General features: G+C 34.3%; 3 protein-coding genes and 1 long non-coding RNA gene across 4 annotated transcripts; 3 read left to right on the top strand and 1 right to left on the bottom strand.

Moving 5' to 3' along the window:
• Window positions 1-345: 345 nt before the first annotated feature.
• LOC139430074 (uncharacterized) lies at window positions 346-1,054 on the bottom strand. Its single transcript, XR_011640638.1, has 2 exons — window positions 652-1,054; window positions 346-591 (listed from the first exon to the last, which is right to left on the bottom strand). It is a non-coding gene; the product is annotated as an uncharacterized lncRNA (long non-coding RNA).
• A 14,733-nt stretch (window positions 1,055-15,787) lies between these two features.
• On the top strand, window positions 15,788-16,312 carry LOC139430151 (protein FAM200A-like). The gene has a single exon (XM_071196804.1). The coding sequence runs from the start codon at window positions 15,788-15,790 to the stop codon at window positions 16,310-16,312; it is 525 nt and encodes a 174-aa protein (XP_071052905.1).
• A 143-nt stretch (window positions 16,313-16,455) lies between these two features.
• Window positions 16,456-17,773, top strand: LOC139430294 (uncharacterized). The gene is made up of 3 exons (XM_071197073.1): window positions 16,456-16,669; window positions 16,759-16,947; window positions 17,056-17,773. Exons 1-3 carry the CDS (start codon window positions 16,588-16,590, stop codon window positions 17,529-17,531), a joined length of 747 nt encoding a protein of 248 aa, XP_071053174.1. The 5' UTR covers window positions 16,456-16,587; the 3' UTR covers window positions 17,532-17,773.
• Window positions 17,774-18,802: 1,029 nt separating this feature from the next.
• Window positions 18,803-20,334, top strand: LOC111420419 (tigger transposable element-derived protein 1-like). Its single transcript, XM_071196805.1, has 2 exons — window positions 18,803-19,385; window positions 19,574-20,334. Exons 1-2 carry the CDS (start codon window positions 18,803-18,805, stop codon window positions 20,332-20,334), a joined length of 1,344 nt encoding a protein of 447 aa, XP_071052906.1.
• The last annotated feature ends 424 nt before the right edge of the window (window positions 20,335-20,758 follow it).

Consider the following 20,758-nt stretch of genomic DNA (forward strand, 5'->3'; position numbering starts at 1 on the left):
CTCCATACTGATGCGAGTTAAGCCGTAGGACAACAAGGTTGGACTGGTGGTAACAATCGCACCATTGTCGTTCCCTGGCTGTTACCGGAGCTCATTCATTATTTGCTCGTACAGTGGTGGGTCTGTTGTGAAATCCTGCATGGTACGACTCAAACCGTCAAAGTTGCCGCTGCAATATAATGGTAACGACGGTAGGCTTGACTCAACAACATTCGTACTGTCGTTATTGCGTGGCAGCACGGCAACCAGTGGGTCGGTCATACCATCGGTATTATCGCTTGCACGAGCGTGGCTGTTACCAATTAAGTGAAGCATAATGGGAAAGACTTCAAGGAATCAAAAGGGTTACAAAAAATTTGGATTATTTTATTAAAATTATACGTTCGCTCACGTCTGACAAGTTTGCAATGCGCTGAAGAACCACTTTTCTCAGCGTATAACAATTAATGTCTGAAATCATCACAAACATACATGAAGAAAACCGATAAAAATTGTATTGATGTAACTTACTTTTCAAATGGTTTTCTATCACGTCTGACAGGTTTGCAATGCGCTGAAGAACCACTTTTCTCAGCGTATAACAATTAATACCTGAAATCATCACAAACATACATGAAGAAAACCGATAAAAATTGTATTGATGTAACTTACTTTTCAAATGGTTTTCTAGCAGAAGGCGATTTCTTCGTGGTCGGAAAAACACAGTTTTTAACAAAATCCGTTATTATCGTAAACACACTTTTTAAGGAATTATCGTCTTTTGTACTCTACTATATCACTCAGCGACTGCTGTACACGGAGTAACCCACTTTCCACTACCTTTAAGTACGGGTTAGTGAACAGGTATTTGTCCGGTCAACTGTCTGGGAATGCGAGGTCGTTCAGGTCTTCTCCTTGTTATCGCCTGTGACTGAAGGGGAGGTCATACTGTCTGGGAATGCGAGGTTGTCCAGGTCTTCTCCTTGTTATCGCCTGTGGCCCAAGGGGAGGTCATACTGTCTGAGAATGCGAGGTCGTTCGGACCTTATCTTCGCCCGTGACTCAAGGGGAGGTCACAATCCCCCCTCCTCCCCTCCCCTCCCTCAACTCCCCCCCCCCCCCCCTCACCCCACCGTATTCGTACTGTTGGTCTGTGCAATCGCTCGCCGCACTAAGTTCATTGCCTGCGTAAACGACAACTTACCGCCACGTTTCAACTTCTGACGAGTTGTCCCTCTACGTCTTAGGGCACGAATTTGCATTCCCATACCCATTATTGTTTTTCCTTTCATTATCGTTGACACTAACGCCGACGATAGTCGCTCTCCTAAGCTTGCGTCTTTACTTCTCAACCGCTCTTTCGCTGTCTTATACAACTCTTTATCGGCTATGTGTCGCTCAGCTAAATTCGATGTCGCTGCGTAGGCAATATCATGCTTTTTACAGGCGTCGTCTAATTTATTCACTCCCTGATCTCCACGAATTAATCTCTTTACCAATTTGGTTCCCGGACCGCAATAATTATAACCTGGCAAATGTAGTTCTATCGGAAGCTTATTGATTAATGTATTCACAATACCTCGACCAGACCGTTTGCTTGATCGATGCATACTGTTTCACTGTCCTAACATTCATACCATTATATTTAATAGCTTTCGCACATTATTCGGTGAATATTGGATGGTTAATAATACGCTCACATTTGAAAAAAAATATTTATTTATTTTAAGTCATTACATATTTAAATCTTTCATGAAAAATCTTATTTCTAAATTCGCTGCTTAAGTAGTACAGGTGTAACATATCATTTACATAACTTTTTCTATTCTTAAATCTAAGACGATCTAAATACATTTCCTCCCAATTACACTTTCGTGATTGTCTATACGCATAAGTCCATGCATACATTCTATGCATCTCATTTTTACTCTCATCAATCCGCACCTTACCCATGTCTTTATTGATTGTGAAATAATTTAAACAAATCTACATCCAACAAGATTTTATCGAAATTGTACAACATCACTTCCTTACTTATACATATTTGTTCAGAACACGATTCATTGAGCATCGTTAACATATTACGTTTCACATCTCCATCCATTGCAGCTAACGCGTTTATAACACTATCATTATATGCTTTGTAATTCACAGTTCTCAATAATTTCAGTCGAGTTGCTACTAAATCTGCTACGTTCCAAAGCTCATGCAACGATTCATATGCAATATATACATATTCTCCACCCCTCTCCAACTTTAAAATCTTGCAAACGTTTTCCATCCAATCGCACGATATACAGGATGTCCCACGACGAACTGCGTCGATCGATATAGGAGAAACTATGAGTAGTATCTTTCTGAAAATTTGTAGGTGCACTTATGTCGATATGCCCAACTCACCTAAAATATTTTCAAGATTGTCGCACTTCCGGTTATACCGGAAGTAGACAACAACTTCGTTATTTTAAATGGAACCACCTATATATTATTACATATTTAGATTCTACGTCCGATTTTAATTAACTTTTACTTAAACATCTTATATAAAATTCTTACCCGTTTCTGAAATATTTACAAATTTATGTAAAAAAATTACCTATGCAGGCTTGTATGTTATGTGTATTTCTGCTAACACTGTTAAGTATTTGTTATATCTGATGAAAGGAATTTGAAGAAGAGACTATAGCTTAACTTTTGGTAGCTCATATGTTGTCCTACTACATACAGGGTGTTCAAAAAAAGCTGCCAAATATTTATATAAGAAAAAGCGAAAAACTCAAAAAAATTAAATGGAAACCATATATTGTTTTAATTGTATCTGAATCTACATTAAAAATAAAGGTAACTTTATGTAAGGTTCCCTATATCTAACTATCGCCGTTTCTTTGTAATTTTCGTTTTAAATAGTTTAAGATTATTCAAAACAATTTTGTGTCAAAGACGGCCATGACTACCGAGAAACAAATGAAGGTAACACAAATGTCATTATATCATTTATAAAATTCACTATGCCCGCACGTTTAAATTATACTAATGAAGATTATCTAAATCTATTTATTATCTATGGAGAATGTAACAAAGTTTTAACAAGAACATGCGATACATTTGCTGCTCGATATCCGCAAAAACGGAAACCATCCCCGAATACCTTGAAACAAATAATTTATAACTTCAAGACACATGGTTCCGTAAAAGGAAAAGTTCTCAAAAAGAAGCCTATTGTAGATAATGAAAATGTGGAAATCGCTGTTTTAGGATATTTCAATGCATATCCGACAATATCTCTCAGACAAGTTTCAAAAGAATCTGGACTTTCCAAAAGCTCAATCCACAGAATTTTGAAAAAACATAAGTATCATCCGTATTCAATTTCCATAGTGCAACATTTAAGAGATACTGACTTCGCAAGAAGAGTGAATTTTTGTGAATTTATTTTAACTGAACACTATGGAAATAATCAATTTTTGGACAATATTATTTGGTCTGACAGGGCAAAATTTACCAAAAATGGTTTGTTTAATAGACATAATTCGCATTATTGGAGTGATTCTAATCCTCACAAATTTACGACGAGTAATTTTCAAGGAAGCTGACAATTCAATGTCTACTGCGCTATAAGAAACGATAGAGTAGTAGCGTTGCATTTTTATGAGGAAAATCTAAATGGTAAATAATTAAGAAATAATTGGTATAACGAATAATTTACAATTAATTTTAATTGCTGCAATTAATTTTTTTCTAGGCGAAAGATATTTAAACATTTTACGAAATTTTGATACTAATTATTTAGAAAATTTACCTCTGGTTGAATTAACACAAATTTTTTACCAACACGATGGAGCGCCTCCGCACAACGGCTATTTAGTTAGCAATTTCCTCGAAAATATATTTAATGGCCAATGGATTGCTAATAATGGACCTTTCTTGTGGCCACCTAGATCACCTGATTTGTCGGTTTTAGATTACTTTATATGGGGTACTATCAAAAATCAAGTTTATAGCACGACATTGACCACTCAGGAAAATTGTATGGAAAGAGTGCGAAATGCGTTCAATAACTTAAATCCAGATTTTTTGAGAAAGGCTACCCATCAACAAGTCATCTTGCGATGCGAAAAATGTTTAGAAGTTCAAGGGAAAAATTTTGAACATTTATTAAAGTAGAGTTAGTTTTCTCATACTTAGTACGTTAAATACAAATTACTTAATACATAATTTGTCATACTTTCATTTGTTTCTCGGGAGATTGTTTAAAATGTTGAAGTTATGAATTATTTGTTTTAAGGTATTCGGGGATGGTTTGCGTTTTCGCGGATATCGAGCAGCAAATGTATCGCATGTTCTTGTTAAAACTTTGTTACATTCTCCATAAATAATAAATAGATTTAGATAATCTTCATTAGTATAATTTAAACGTGCGGGCATAGTGAATTTTATAAATGATATAATGACATTTGTGTTACCTTCATTTGTTTCTCGGTAGTCATCGCCGTCTTTGACACAAAATTGTTTTGAATAATCTTAAACTATTTAAAACGAAAATTACAAAGAAACGGCGATAGTTAGATATAGGGAACCTTACATAAAGTTACCTTTATTTTTAATGTAGATTCAGATACAATTAAAAAAATATATGGTTTCCATTTAATTTTTTTGAGTTTTTCGTTTTTTTTTGTTTTTTTCGTTTTTTTTTTTTTTTTTTCAGCTTCGGACTTATGCTCGCTTTTTTGGACACCGCCTGTTGAACCTCGAGACTTCTCTTCGGTGCTTTTGTATATTGTTGTCTGGAACCCACTAAGTATATATATAACATTAATACTTCTGCTGTAAGACAAGTGTTTATGGACTTACTTGTTCTGCGTTGTTATGTCACCACTACGTCGGATGATTTCAATGAAACTAATCTTTTATGAACCTCACTTGCTATTTATGCACATCATTTTAGGTGGGGACGTCACGGTCACAATTAAGGTTGACTTCAAGTTCTCCGTTGAGGTCAAAGTAAAGGTCATTGTTCAGGTCAAGGTTACTGATCAATGTCATGGTCACTCAACGTGATCTTGACCTGAGGTGAGCTCAAAGTAAATCCAACCCGGTCATGCTCCACTCCGCCGGGAGCACCCGAGAAGAGCCATCACTCGACTTGATGTTTAGGTCAAGGTTACTGGTCAACGACCCCCTTTGCAATAGCCGATTCTGGAACCTCCTCCCAGAACCTCAGGACAAGGTCAAGGTCATGGTCACTTAGGTCAAGGTTACTGGTCAACGACCCCCTTTGCAATAGCCGATTCTGGAACCTCCTCCCAGAACCTTAGGACAAGGTCAAGGTCATGGTCACTCAACGTGACCTTGGCAGGTTGACTTCAAGTTCTCCGTTGAGGTCAAAGTAAAGGTCATTGTTCAGGTCAAGGTTACTGATCAATGTCATGGTCACTCAACGTGATCTTGACCTGAGGTGAGCTCAAAGTAAATCCAACCCGGTCATGCTCCACTCCGCCGGGAGCACCCGAGAAGAGCCATCACTCGACTTGATGTTTAGGTCAAGGTTACTGGTCAACGACCCCCTTTGCAATAGCCGATTCTGGAACCTCCTCCCAGAACCTCAGGTCAAGGTCAAGGTCATGGTCACTCAGGTCAAGGTTACTGATCAACGACCCCCTTTGCAATAGCCGATTCTGGAACCTCCTCCCAGAACCGCAGGACAAGGTCAAGGTCATGGTCACCCAACGTGGCCTTGGCCTTGACCTTGACCTGAGGTTCTGTGAGGAGGTTCTAGAATCGGCTTTTATCTACTACTCGTCAGCAAATTTGACAATTGATGAGCAGCTTTATCCTTACCGAGGCCATACGAAGTTCACGCAATATATACCCTCCAAGCCAGCTAAGTACGGGATCAAAATTTGGTGGATTTGCGATGCCGAGAATGCATACCCTCTAAATGGGATTATTTATTCAGGAAAAACTGGAAATGTTCGTAAAAAAATCAAGGAGAGAGAGTTGTAAAGGAAGTTGCAGTACCATCCAGAGGAAGTGGCAGAAATGTTACTATGGATAATTATTTTACTACGTTACCACTTGCAAAACATTTACTGTCATGGAAATTAACTATTGTTGGTACGTTGAGAAAAAATAAGCCTTAAATCCCAAAACAAATGGCTCCTCATAAATCTAGAGAAGAATACTCTACTCTCTTTGGTTTTCACGAACATGTTACACTTTGTTCGTACGTGCCAAAGAAGAATAAACCCGTAATTTTACTATCGACAATGCACTCTGATGCTGCTGTGAATGATGATGGAAAGAAAAAGCCTCACATGATCACTTATTATAATAAATATAAAACTGGTGTAGATACAATGGATCAAATGGTAACTCGATACACTACGCGCAGGCGCACTCAGAGATGGCCTCTTGCTATGTTCTTCAATATATTAGACGTAGGCGCCCTTGCTTCATATGTAATTTATTATGAGAATAACAAAATGATACAAAGGAAGACTAATCAGCGACGTACTTTCTTGCGTCAACTGAGCGAAGAACTAGCGAAACCTTTCATTGAGGATCGTTCTAAGAATGCCCAAATAACGCGCAACTACAATACGAAAATTGCGATTGAAAGCGTGATTGGATTACAGCTTGATCCTTCCACTGTTCCTGAAAGACAAGCTCAACCTCGAGATAGTACTGGCAGGAAAAAAATTACAGGTTCTTGTCATATTTACTATAAAGGAACAATCAAAAGACGCAGGAAAACGCGAAAATCTTGTTCGGTTTGCGAGAGACCTGTCTGCGATGAGCACTCTTTGTCGATAATCAAATGTATCGATTGCGCTGAATAAATGTAAATATACTCTAATCTACAGTGAAAATTATTGTAATTATTTATTTATTAACCCCTGTTACCTCAATGAAATGTTCATCAATGATATTAATTGATTCCCTAGTCGAAATGTTATTTTTCATCTAGTGGCTACCCGGGTACCCGGGTGTGTCCGCTAAGCACATGTACTTCAACGTCATTTAGTTTTACCCCAAAAAAATTGAAAAAGAAATGCGAGTGTGTTTTTAGCGTCAAAAAGAGTTAAATAATGGGGATTTTCAGGCCCAAACCGATATTTCAATTTTTCTCCGAGTTATAAGTAAGAATATGACGAGGTGGGCACCCGGGTACCCGGGTGTGCACATAAGGGTTAAAAAAGGACATCGACAACTCTTTCTATCATATTTTAGGCCACCACGACAACTGTGAAAAATACTATTGCACTCCAAAAGAAGAAACAAACTACGTTGTGGAAATGAGAACTTCCTGTCCAGAAATGTATTATAGATTGCAACCAATCATCTCATCAATTTCAAATCAAAGTAGGAGTCTTTTAAAGAAACAAAACAGTAACATAATCGAATAGTTTAATTCAATAATAGCAAAATTTGTGGGCGGTAAACGAATAAATTTTTCTCAAAGGAGATTATATCAAGCTAGATGTCATGCAGCAGTTATTTCATTTAATTCAAGAAGACTATACTCTACTACCAAAAAATATCGCGGTAGTAGTATAAGCGGTAGTTTATTGGATAAATTTGAAGAAAAAAGAATAAAATGTACGCTATCAACTAAAAGAAGAGGTCTTGAGAGAAGAGTAAGAAAGAATAATAATAAAAATGTTCAACGTACAGATAAAGAATATGGAGATTCGTGTTTAAAGGCAGATTTAGACGAAGAGTTATTTGAGCAGGAAAAAGAAAGATTTTTAGAAACTTTAAATATAACAGAGGCGGAAAAGCAGCAGCTTCAACGCGACACTATATTTCAATCGGATAGTGGGTACTGGTTGGAAGAAAGAAGAAAGCGACTCACGGCTTCAAACTTTTATAAAGTATGCACCCGGAAGAATACGACCCTTTGTACCAACTTGGTGAAATCCCTCCTTTATTCACAACAACATTTGTTGAATTCGAAGAGTATAAACCATGGCAAAACTAAGGGATTGCTTTAGATTTGTTACAGGCCCAAGAAAACATAATAATAGAGAAGTTTGGTTTGTTTATTCATTCAAAACATTACTTTCTAGGTGCCAGTCCCGATGGTCTGGTAGGAATTGATGTTATCGTAGAAATTAAATGTCCTTACACGGCTTACAAAATGCACCCGGATGAAGCCATACGAGAACGAAAAATTAAGTTCTGGAATTATAACAAAACAAATAACACATACGAGGTCAATAAAAAACATCAATGGTATTACCAAATACAAGGCCAGATGGAAGTAACAAATCACAATGGCTGTATTTTTGCCGTTTTCACAGGACATGAATTTCCATTGAAAGTAGAATACCTTAGACGAGATAGAAAATTTTGGAATGAAAATATGGAGTACAAATTAAAAAGGTTTTATAACGAATGTTTACTTCCGGAATTGGTGGATCCGCGACACTCCCGACATATGCCAATTCGTGAACCAAACTATATTATGTCGGCAAGATTAGAAACGCCGAAAACAAGAAAGAGAAAGCGCGAATAAAATACACCGTTTTGTAATTATACTGTTTACATTTAACGAATTTTTATTATAAATATGTAGTTTAACATTTTTTTATTTATTATTCTACATTATTATTTTAATTTATTTAATTTAGATTAAAATAAATCGATTTTTCTGTTAATATTTTTATGTAAATACACTTCCTTTTTTGTGTGTGTATATTTGTATTTCTTAGAAAACACAGACTTTTTTTGCTGGCAACACGAGTGCAATAACGAAAGTTGGGGGATTGGTTGAATTGTTTATAAGTGACACCTCCGTTTACTTTATAAACCCCGCCCTATTTTAGCCCGATTCTGAGTTCCCACGTGTGGACCCATTCCTCTTAAGTGTAAATTTTGTTAACTCTATTAGACCAGGTACTCGCTCGGGAGACCCAGTTGTCCATGATTTAAAAGCTATAAAATATACACCCAATAAGGAAATATTCATAAAGTTGAACCACACCGATGGATGGAGTGTGTTAAACAAACGTTTTAATAAAAATGTGAAACCAGTTGCTAATAATTCTTTGCCAAAATTGTTTTCTGGGCCTAGGAAATTCTATGACCAGTTAAAATTTAAATAAACCAAATTTTAACATTTTTTTTTCTATATCATTAAAAGTTTTAATTTTTAATTTTTTAGCACAATAAAATATGTGCAATAATTCTTATTTTTTGCTTAGCTATAACCAAATATTTTATGTTTATTGTAAGGCAGTTTAATTTCGTTTAACTTTCATAAGAATAAACTTTTTTTTAATAAAATATAGGTTTTTTTTGCCGCGCCGCACTGAATACCTCGTAACTTAAAATTTTGTTCCGACTTTAAAATGAAAAACTCGTATGTTTATTAAAAAAATATATTAGACCATTTTTAAAAATTTTTGTTGAATTAATTGTTTCTATATGCTTAAATAAATAACATACTAAAATTTTGTTTTCAAAACTTAGTTACAACTAACACAAAACAGTTTTTCTTTGCTTCTGCAAAACATAGGAAAATGCACTTACGAGGTTTTCAAAGTAAGGTATCGATATCTCTCATTTAGATATACTTTTGAATAGGTTAAATGATTTGGAATTTCAATTCAACCTTCTAAATGCATTTTTGGTGTGCAATCCATAAATTTTTCGAATCATCACATTTCTCTTCTAGACATTCGTCCTTCAGATGACAGAATTAAAATTATTAAAGAATTTCCAACACCAAAAACACTTAAACAGTTACAAAGATTTTTGGGTATGATAAACTTTTTACATAGATTCGTTCCAAATTTTTCAAATATGTTTGCACCTTTATATCATCTTTCGAATTCACTTTATAAAAATAAAAAGTAAAAAAAATAAATATAATAATAATATAAATATAAAAATAAAATAGCCAAGTTATTGAAAATTGGTCAGAAGGGTGTAATCAAAGTTTTGAACTCTCTAAAACTCAATTAGCAAATTCAACAATTCTGGCTCATCCTTGTAAAACTGGTGAAATATTTTTATCTATTGACTGTTCCAATACGGCTATTGGAGCAGTATTATCGCAAAAAAATAGTAATTTCTCACAACCCATCTTCAAGAAGATGGTCAAGATCTTCCTTGAAAGAAGATTTAGGTTGTTCGAACCAAAATAAAATTGCCAACTATTAACGTGTCGTTGATCAATAATGTTGTACACCGACGCCGCGGCAAAACCGGTAATTTCTCGACGACTTGTCGGTGGTGTCGATCACACGTACTGTTTAGTTTAATTTTTGTTATAGAAATGATCGTTTGTGTTCTAAATCGATTGTGATACGCCGACTTGTAGTGTTATTAAAATAAGTAATAAAAGTAAGTTTCTTTAGTACAGGATTATTATAAATGATGGACCCATTTTTAAAGATGAATATTTATTAAAGTACACATCCAAAATGAACAATCTTTATACCAATGGTAAGAGGAAATTTCAAAGTTTCTTTGCGATACATTATAAATGTTCAATGGGCCACCGTCTGATATCATTCGTTTGTTTCCTCTCTGTGAAAAATACTAAGTAGAAAAGAAGGCGATTGCGGTATGTCGCACCATAGCGACAAATAAACATAATTTTATTATTCATCTTTTTGTCTTATAACAATAAATATGTACGTCTTCGTCAAAACAATTTTTTTTTGTTTTTCAGAATTTGACACTCTCAGTTGTGACTTGTGAGTGAGATGGGTACCGTGGAGCACAAGGTTTTCTGCGTTCTTGAGTTCGCAAGAAGTGAGTCACAAATTGTAGTGCAGCGGGCATTTTGTACAAAATTCGGTATCGAACCACCAACTAGAAAAAGCATTAAGCGTTGGTTTACGCAATTTCAATGAACTGGAAGTGTGTGTAAAGGGAAAAGCACAGGCGATCGCGTGTATCAGAGGATGATGTGAGACGTATTGAAGAAAGTTTTGTTCGCAGTCCAACAAAGTCTACCAATAGAGCTAGTAGAGAACTTGGAATATCCCATTCAACGGTCTGGAAAGTTCTGAGGCGGCGTTTGCTGTACAAGCCTTACCGATTACAACTTGTGCAGGCTCTCAACCATAATTACAAACAGAAGCGTTTCGAATTTTGTAGTTATATGCTAGGAATGATGGAGGATGACGCGTTTCTGCAGCGTATCATTTTTAGTGATGAAGCGACTTTCCACCTTAAGGTGGGATTTCCTAACCGCGGCTGCCGCAAGCGTCAACGCATACGTCTGACGGATGCGTCAAAACGCTGCGTGTAGACGTAGCATGCTGTTTTCCAATAAGCGTGTCACGGTGCGACGGACCTGACGCAAATTAGTCAAATTTGTTTGACTAATTTTTTTTTAACGACGTTTGGGTAACCGTACAATGGACCCGCAATATAATAACAAATTTCTTCTCTTGTTACAAGAGCATGACGATGACGAAATTTTGTTACTCCCTCTGTCCCATAATAAGTGTCCGATTTTGGCATTTCCCGAAACTTAAAGTTATTTCGAAATGTCAGTTGCAATCTTGTATTCCATCAAGTGACGTAAGTCAAAACTGACACATGAATGTTGTCGAAAAATTTAAACGCGTCTTCTTAATTTTTGAGTAGTGATTTATAAATCATACGTCGTTGTTATTTCTAAAAGTACCGGAGTGATCACATAATGGACCGTCGAGGAGTTTTTGAAGTTGTGCCACAACGAAAAAGGCCTAACCTAAACCAGGAGGCGCGTCAAAGTGTGTACCATTATTTGCTAGAAGTAAGTGTAAATGGTAAACTTAAACATGGATCGATAAAGGATGCAGCTGCTCGGTATTCTGTATCGGAGAAGACTATGAGTCGAATTTGGCATCGAGGACAAGAAACTTTACGCGAAGGAGCGGTAAGCGCGAATGTTAATTCTCGAAAACCTGGAAGAGTCGGCAGGAAACGAAAAATCGTAGATATGGAAAAAATAAAAGATACCGATTCATCGCCGCAGAAATATCCGATCACTTGCATATGCCAACGGTGGCCAAACTGTTGCTCGCGAGCCGCATGCGGCTCTTCGATGATATTATTGCGGCTCAACTAACAATTCAAATAATAAAAAATCTTCGAAGAAAAAAGATTCCCCGAACATTTGCAGAGCAAACGTCGCACAGTGGTCTAAATTCGAAAAAACCCGAACAAAAATATTTTAACGCAGTTTGGGTTGAGATAATTTTTTGAAACTTGGTATGTGGCTATAGGACTATATGCTAAAGACTTTGTGAACTTTTGGATCAAATATGTCAACCGGAAGTACTAATTTACTTGAGGCCACAGTCTATTTTTTTCATATAATTTAGGTCCTTAGAATTGGATAAATACAAAATTTTATACAACGCTATTAAATCGTGAAGGATAGCTAAATACAAAATTGTTTAAACTAAATTGGTTATATAGTTTACTTCGATGTAAGGTTTCTATAAATAAATCTTTAACTACAGAGTGTCTCACATATCTGGTTCGTTAGAACTTTTTCAGGTTCCACGATTCGTACAATTTTGAAATTTTGGTAGCATGGGTTGTTCATTCGGAACTTTCAATCTAAAATATTTTCAAGATGGCTGCCACTTCCGGTCTACCGAAGTAGACCATAACTTCGTTATTTTAAATGGAATGCTATAGTTTTTATTACACCATTTGATTGTACGTAAAAAATAGGTCAACTTTGATAAAAGTTATTGGTACCTAGCGTTTTTTGTTTTCGAGTTATTTTGGTTCTAAACTTTTTTTGGTAAATTTCACCATGCTCTTTAAAACCCCATATCTCAGCCAACGTTCATTCAAAAAAGGTCTAAATTGGTATGATTATTCTTCAAGTGCTGTCAAGTAGATTGTCATTTGTTGTATCGGAGTATCTTATACAGGCTGGTCCAAAATTGAATTATTGTTTCTCCATTTTCAATGGCGAGAAAGTAGAAAATTTTAAATGGAACGAACCATGCTTTTTTAGCCTATCAGAAATGGACTTTAATTCTCTATAAATTATCTACGTTGCTTAACAATATGTGTTTCTTCTTGTTCTGTTTCAGACCATTCTTCGTCATCTTCATCTTCGTTGCATCCTGCCTCATATAGCTCTTGTTCTGATTCTTGTTCTTCGTCATATTCATCTTCTTTTTCGCCATCTTTTTCTTCTTCCTGGTCTTCTACATTGTCTATTATAAGTAATCTTTTAGTCTCGATACTCATCTTTTTATGTTTTCTAGAAATGTGCTGTTGAAAATTACTTATAAATGGATGTGAGCTGGGGGGGGGGGGTGAAATGGGGCTGAGTAGCAGTCTTTTAAATAGATCTTCATTCGTATCCAGTCTACTACATTTCCTTGTGTGGCTCTCTCTAAATTTTCGGATTTTTTTGTTATTAGCTTCTTGCGCTTCTTCCGACAACTCTCCAATAGGTAGTAGAGCTTCTTTAATGACTGCAGATCCATGTATCAAAATTTTATGAACGCTGGTTGGCATATGGTACCAACTATAAAATGGACGTACTTTTCGACAGTTTTGAAACAATATTTATCAAATTCATTGTAATTAATATTGTACCCACTGTTTCTTGCAGCCAAAACAACGCCAAATCGCTGTATTAGTTTCTCGTCAATTCCTTAAATGAAGTATAAAGTGATTAGTACATGCGCGCTTACTATAAAATTGTCATAACAGTAATCTCTGATGATAATTTATTAAAACTACGTATCAACTAGTCACCTTCCAAGTTCTAATTTCTAATCTATATGAAATGTGAGGCAGACACACAAAAAACCGAATGTATGCATGGAGAACAGACAAATCAAACTTAAAACCTTCTAGCTCTACCGTTCATCTGTGAAATTTTTGCTCTGCATAAATAACATTCCATTTCAGATGATTCCTTCAAATTCCCATCAAAGAATTACAGACCTACAACATGTATGAATAATTCAAATAAAGTTTTAAGAAAACGAAGACTTTATACCTTGCCATCCACCATCGTGAAATAAAGAGAAAAGTTAACACTTACACATTTTGAGGTATATGGCTGAAGGGAGCTTATTTGGTTTGAAATATATATTTTTCTTCGGTTCTTATAAGAGCGGCATTTTCATGCACCCATTGTAATCTAATCGGTCTACAAAACCGTATAGATTATGGTGTGGGGTTCTTCCACAATACAATATTATTATCATTGTCTTCCAATCGTAATGGGACTAGGAAGACACAAATAGCGAATCATGTTTTCCCTCTGCATTTGTGATGAACTTTTGTTTATAAGTCGAATGACATCCGCTACCATCAAACCCCCACTTACAACGTAATATAGAATTTACATTTACATCTGGATAATTATCGAAACATTTAAAAAAAATTTTTTAAATATTATTTAATAAAACTGGTTCGAAGTGTTTCTGAAGAAAGTTGCAACATGGCATCCGAAACGTCAAACCTTTTCTTAAAAGACGCACGGCAAAACCCGAAAGTTTCTAGTGTTAGTTCTAGTTTTAGTTCTAATTTTAGTTCAATTAACTCCGGCCGTGAAAGCCTTCGTACTTACAAAAAAAGTAGATATTTCAAGTGTTCCAGTTTTTTGCCGCACTGTATCTAACAACCACTTCCGGTTGTTAGATATGCCTGAAACTTTAAGTCTGGTATTCTATTATTGTTATGCAAGTTTACACCAAATATATGAGATTTATCTTTTAAGAAAAAGAATATAAGCATTTTATATGAAAACGGTCAAATAACACACTCAGTCACTGATCATCTTTGATCGTTAATATCTTGGAAAGGAGCAAGTTAAAGCAAGATGTGGTTATCATGTTATATAGAGCACATCTCAAAGAATAAGAATATTCTAGTGACAAAAGTTCTTCTTGCGTCTTCTGCGAGATATATATGTTAAAACATTTGGTTGTAACTTCAAGTAGGTGTTAATTGGCTTTAAAAGAAGTGCTTATTACGTATTTCTGCAAAAATATTTTAAATATTAGAAAAGTGCCAAATGAAGACCTTTCTATACTGTTCAAGATAGCAACAACGCATTGTCTTGAAAAAGTGGAACACAATATATTTTCTTCATCTAAAGTTGTAGCATTTTATGATATTTAATACACAAGAATTGTAGTACTGTTTTATTGCGTACAGTTAGCACTAGAAAGTACATAACACTTTATTCCTTTCACCTCTCAGTCTATTAGGACCTAAAGTACATATAACATGTAAAAAAAAACGAAAAAAAAAATTTCGAAAATTTGATTTTCGTTCACATTTTACCGCTTGTGGACCACTGTGCGTCGTTACTTGTGGCGAATAAGGAAGCTATAAATCAATACGTCTGATACAGATTTCGGGGAAGAACCTTTTTACAGCATTCAATTCACTCGAACTATCGCGACCCTATACGGTGATTGTGTTTGTCAGTCTCTCTTCTTGAATAAAAACGGTAGGTAACGATTTAAATAAAATACTTCACATTATATGAATGTTATTTAATGTTATTAATATTTACTATTATAGATAAAATATTGATTTACTAAGATGACCCCTCCAAATAAACGAAAGCGGAAGTATGCCGACGAAAACCGAAATTTTAATGAGGAATGGGAAGAAGATTATGCTTTTATAGAAAAAAATGGCAAAGCTGTCTGTCTAATTTGTAACTCAACCGTGAACAATTATAAGGTAGGAAATTTAAAACGTCATTATAAAAAACTCCATTCCGAATTTATATCTGAATATCCGGCAAAATCGGAGTTAAGAATTAAAAAAATCGCCAAAGTCTTCAATTAATAATCAGGTCCATTTTATGTCAAAATTTACTGAAGAATCTAAATGTGTAACAGAAGTTAGTTTTAAAATAGCGTGGATCATAGCAAGAGCGAAACGGCCATATACTGAGGGAGATTTTATTAAACAAAATATTATTGATACAATTAAATCATTAGATACCAATAATACAAAACTTTTAAAGTTGATAGGTGGCATTCCAGTTTCACGACATACAGTAGAACGCCGAATTGCAGAAATAACTGTAGATTTATTATCGCAATTACATAAAGACATAAAGAATTGTGTAGCATTTAGTTTGGCGCTTGATGAATCAACGGATATCACCGATCAACCTCAGTTAGCAATTTTTATTCGTTTCGTATTTGAAGATGGAGTCACGCGAGAAGAATTATTAGATCTCATTGCTTTAAAAGATACTACACGTGGTATCGATATTAAAGAAGCTTTTGATGCCGCCGTTAAAGATATTCCGAAAAACAAACTAACAAGTATAGCCACTGATGGAGCAGCTGCAATGGTAGGGAAAAAAATGTTGGATTAATAGGGCTCCTGAAAAAAGATGAAAATATTCCAGATTTTATTCCCATCCATTGCATTGTACATCGTGAACATCTTATCGCCAAACACTTTAATTTTATTTATGTGTTATTTATGGTGTTTACACCGCTCATCAAAATCAATATTTGTTGGGAGAAAGATGGGCGAGTTATAGTCGCAAAATGGGATGATATTGTTAAGGCGTATGAAATAGATTCTGGTAATGTGGAATTTCGCCTATTGCCAAAAATCAATGACCACCACGTTAAAATAAATAAAATGAAGAAAATGAAGGTGTCTTGTGCAGCCCAAATATTTAGCCACACCACAGCAGCTGTCATTTCATACATGGCAAAATCAAGTAAGTACATGTTTCTTGTATAAAAAAAATGATATAACTTCATAGTTATTATAAAATACTTTTTATAAAATGTATGTATCTGTTTTTAGATGCTACTGACATAACCGGTACAGTGGTAATGGCTACACATGCACAAGACACCGCTGTTATTTTAAAATTTTTTGATCAGCTATTTGACAGCTTTAATGGAGGAAGTTGTAGAGCGCCCCCTGGAAAAATACTTAGGAGTGCCGTAACAAAATCATCAAGACATCTATTATTTTGGAGGGATGCAAGAGGTAATTATCATGCATTATTATCTATATCAAAATACATTAGCTGAAAATATGATACATGTATTTTTAATAACCGCTAATGTATTTTAATTTATGTTTATGTTGTTTCAGAAAATCTGGAGAAAATGTATTTCCAACAAGAGGGCACGCAGGAAAAAATAATACCTCCTAGCTTAAAAAATTTCCAAAATAATATAACATGTTTTAAAGAACTCACAGAAGAATTACTTGGTAGAGGCTTTTCTTTTTATCTACCAAGAACCTTTAATCAGGATAGCTTAGAAAACTATTTCGCTCAAGTTAGGCAGCATCGACTTCGAAATAACAATCCAACGCCAAAACAGTTTGGTGATACCTATAAAACGCTGCTAATAAGAAAAATGGTTAGTACGCATTCTGTGGGGGCAAACTGCGAGGAAACTTTCGACTCGTCCTTACTGCAGTTGAAGGATTTTTTATCAACCCAGGCACATAACATTGAAGACCAGCAATATTCAACAAAATTTAATAGTTCCGATTTTATTTTATCAAAATTTAACAAAAGACGAATAGATACAGCGGCAATTGGGTATGTTTCGGATTTATAACAAAAAAATTACTAAGAAGATTTAAGTGTGAATTTTGTATGTTACATATTATAAAAAATAACAATACTGATAATTACCATCAATTTATAAAAGAAAAAGAATATAATTCGTACAAATCTTTACAGTATTGCCAGTCAACAATTGTTGTATGCTTGGAACAATGTTATAACATAACAAAAGATATAATTTCCAAATATAATTTTAGTTTAAATGTTAAAAAAATTATAGTATCATATTTACAAAAAACCCATTAATTTTACATTTATGTGTGAACATAAAAAAGAGATAATTGATTTTATTATTAACAAGATTGTTGTAATAACAATACACACCTATTGTAAGGGTATAAACAATATATTAAGCGGTAAAGATTCTAGAAAACTTAATACTACCTGCAAATTGGTAAAGCAGGCTCAACTTATACATACAAACAAATGTAAATGGAAAAAATAAAAATTATTATGTATCATTTAAAAAAAAATTTAAATTCACATTTATGTGTAATCACAAACATGAAATTATAAATTATATAATGGAAAACATTATTGTTATTATTATACATTGTGTTTGTAATGGAATCAACCGTGTTATAACCGGGAAAGATTCCAGGAAATTTTGTTGTATTAATACCTTATTTGCACAAGCAAAAAATATATATAATATCAATAAACGGCGATTTAAATAAAGTAAAAATGTGTTTATTGTATGACCTGTTTCATTTTCTCTGTGTAGGTAATTCGTAAACTGTGTAAATTCATATTTTTTAACGAGAATATACAATATGAACTTACACATTTAACAAATTACACTCGTAATTGTTAGTAATTATAAAATACTAAAATAATTGTAGATTTTAGGCAAGATGGCTGCCAATAGTTTTAAAACAGATGGGAATAACCCAACAGATGGCGCTTACACGGTAACAAAAATATACCGTTAAATGGCATATCTATATTACCTTTATCTATGGTTCCAATTAATCTTGTGTTTTGAAACAAAGAGGTGTCGTTTGTTTCGACAATTTTTTTATAATAAATGGTAAGACATGATTTATATAAATATATACTTTTTTAAGTAGAAATGTATTTAGATTTTATATTTGGATTATGTTCCTATAAATTCCTTTTTTCCTTAGTTTTGAGTGTTGTTCATTTTGCATTCAATTTTTTGTAAATAATTTTATAATTTCAGGCAACTAATATGGCAGATTCTAAACGATCTAGAAAAGTGTTATCACTGTTACAAAAATATTAAATGATTCAGACAAAAAAATGACTGTAGCAGAAGTGGCCAGAAAAAATAGCGTTAACAAATCTTCTATACGAACTATTGGCCAAAATAAAGAAAAAATTCGAAAAAGTATCGAATCCTCAGTCCGTGAATCTTCAAAATTTGTTACGTACTCCAGAAAAGGACCTATAGAAAAGGTGGAAAACGCGTTAGCTTTGTGGATTGAGGATCAAACTCAAAAAAGAGTAGCTGTAAGCTCTGTTATAATTAGAGACAAAGCTACAAAACTACACGATAATTTTCTGAAAAATGAATCCTCTTCGTCAAATAGTGAACTGAAACCATTTGTTGCAAGTAAGAGATGGTTCGACAAATTTAAAAATTGGCACAGCCTTCATAGTTTGAAATTGATGGGAGAGTCTGCTTCAGCCGATCACGAAGCAGCAAAACTATATCCAGACCGTCTAATGAGGATAATTGAAGACGGTTGTTATCTCCCACAACAAGTATTCAATGCTGATGAGACTGGTCTCTTTTGGAAAAAAATGCCTTCAAGAACATTCATATCAAAAATTCAAATGAATCTGGAGATTTTATTACCAAACCGTTATTGGTTTATAATTGGTTAATCATTAAATCCTAGAGCATTAAAAAAATAAATAAACGAAAATTACCTGTATTTTGGAGGTCGAATAGTCGTGCTTGGGTCACTGGAGACATTTTTGTAGATTGGTTACAAAATTGTTTTATACCAGAAGTAGAGAATTATTTAAAAAGGAACAATATTTCATTTAAAGTTTTGTTGTTGATAGATAATGCTCCCGGTCACCCTGCTAACCGACTACAAAGCTTAAATGAAAATGTCAAGATTGAGTTTTTGCCTCCTAATACAACCTCCCTTATTCAGCCTTTAGATCAAGGTATTATAGCTGCATTTAAAGCATATTATACCAGAATAACTTTTAAGAAGTTATTAGATCGTTTGGAAAGTGACTTGAAGCTAACTTTAACACAATGTTGGAAAAATTACAACATTGGTAATTGCATAGACAACATCGAAGAGTCCTGTCGTGAATTGAAAAAATCTACATTGAATGGTTGCTGGAGAAAAATCTGGCCAACTGTTGTCACATCGGAGAAGGGCAATGACAACGATGTCAATTTACATACTAATGACATCCAGGCTACAGTAACATTAGGCCGGTTGTTACCGGGAGTTGGATTTAGTGACCTCCAGTTGTCAGATATTGAAGAGCTACTCGAATCTCATAATTCTGAACTAACAGTAGAAGAACTAGGAGATTTAGTAACTAACAATAATCAAGAATCCAGTGATAGTGACGATAATAAGGAAAACACACTCCCAGCTGAGTTAAGTCTCAAAACTGTTAATCAATGTTTAAAGATGGGAGAAGAATTAACAGATTTTTTGATAGAAAACGATCTTACTCCGCGTAGCTTAAAGTCACAACGTGAGATACTTAATGCCTTGGCACCTTATAAAAGTTTACAGCAGAGGCTTCAAAATGAAACAAAGCAATCAAAAATCACAGACTTTTTATCAAAGAAATAAGTTGATTTTTTTTATTAGTTCTCTATCAGACAAAAATATCAGTTCCTTTTTTTAACTGTAATATGTATAATTATTATTTGTTTTGTATTGTTTATTTTATTTAATATTATAATATAATGTTTATTTATAATAAAAGTATGTACATACTTTAAAAGTCGCTAATTTCTTAGTCGTTAGAACCAAACCCCCCTAATTACATATAATTCAATGCTTCAATTTACGCGATTTCGATTTACACGGGATGTTCACGGAACGTAATCCACGCGTAAATCGAGGGACTACTGTATTTCTAAATCGTCGTTATTATGCTCGTTTTTCTACTAATTCTACAAACAAGAAATTTAGTTCTAACAGATAAAGTAATTAATGTAAGTTCGTGTCGCTAATCGAAGGCATAAACAAACAAAAGCTGAAATAAGCGAGA

Source organism: Onthophagus taurus, chromosome 6 (assembly GCF_036711975.1).
Source record: "Onthophagus taurus isolate NC chromosome 6, IU_Otau_3.0, whole genome shotgun sequence".
NCBI classification, from domain to species: Eukaryota; Metazoa; Arthropoda; class Insecta; order Coleoptera; family Scarabaeidae; genus Onthophagus; species Onthophagus taurus.

Coding starts and splice junctions, on each gene's coding strand:
- LOC139430151 (XM_071196804.1), top strand. CDS start 15,788: ATGTCAAAATTTACTGAAGAATCTAAATGTGTAACAGAAGTTAGTTTT.
- LOC111420419 (XM_071196805.1), top strand. CDS start 18,803: ATGACTGTAGCAGAAGTGGCCAGAAAAAATAGCGTTAACAAATCTTCT. Junction 19,386..19,573: donor CCGTTATTGGTTTATAATTG/GTTAATCATTAA, acceptor TGTTGTTGATAG/ATAATGCTCCCGGTCACCCT.
- LOC139430294 (XM_071197073.1), top strand. CDS start 16,588: ATGAAGAAAATGAAGGTGTCTTGTGCAGCCCAAATATTTAGCCACACC. Junction 16,670..16,758: donor TTCATACATGGCAAAATCAA/GTAAGTACATGT, acceptor ATCTGTTTTTAG/ATGCTACTGACATAACCGGT. Junction 16,948..17,055: donor ATTTTGGAGGGATGCAAGAG/GTAATTATCATG, acceptor ATGTTGTTTCAG/AAAATCTGGAGAAAATGTAT.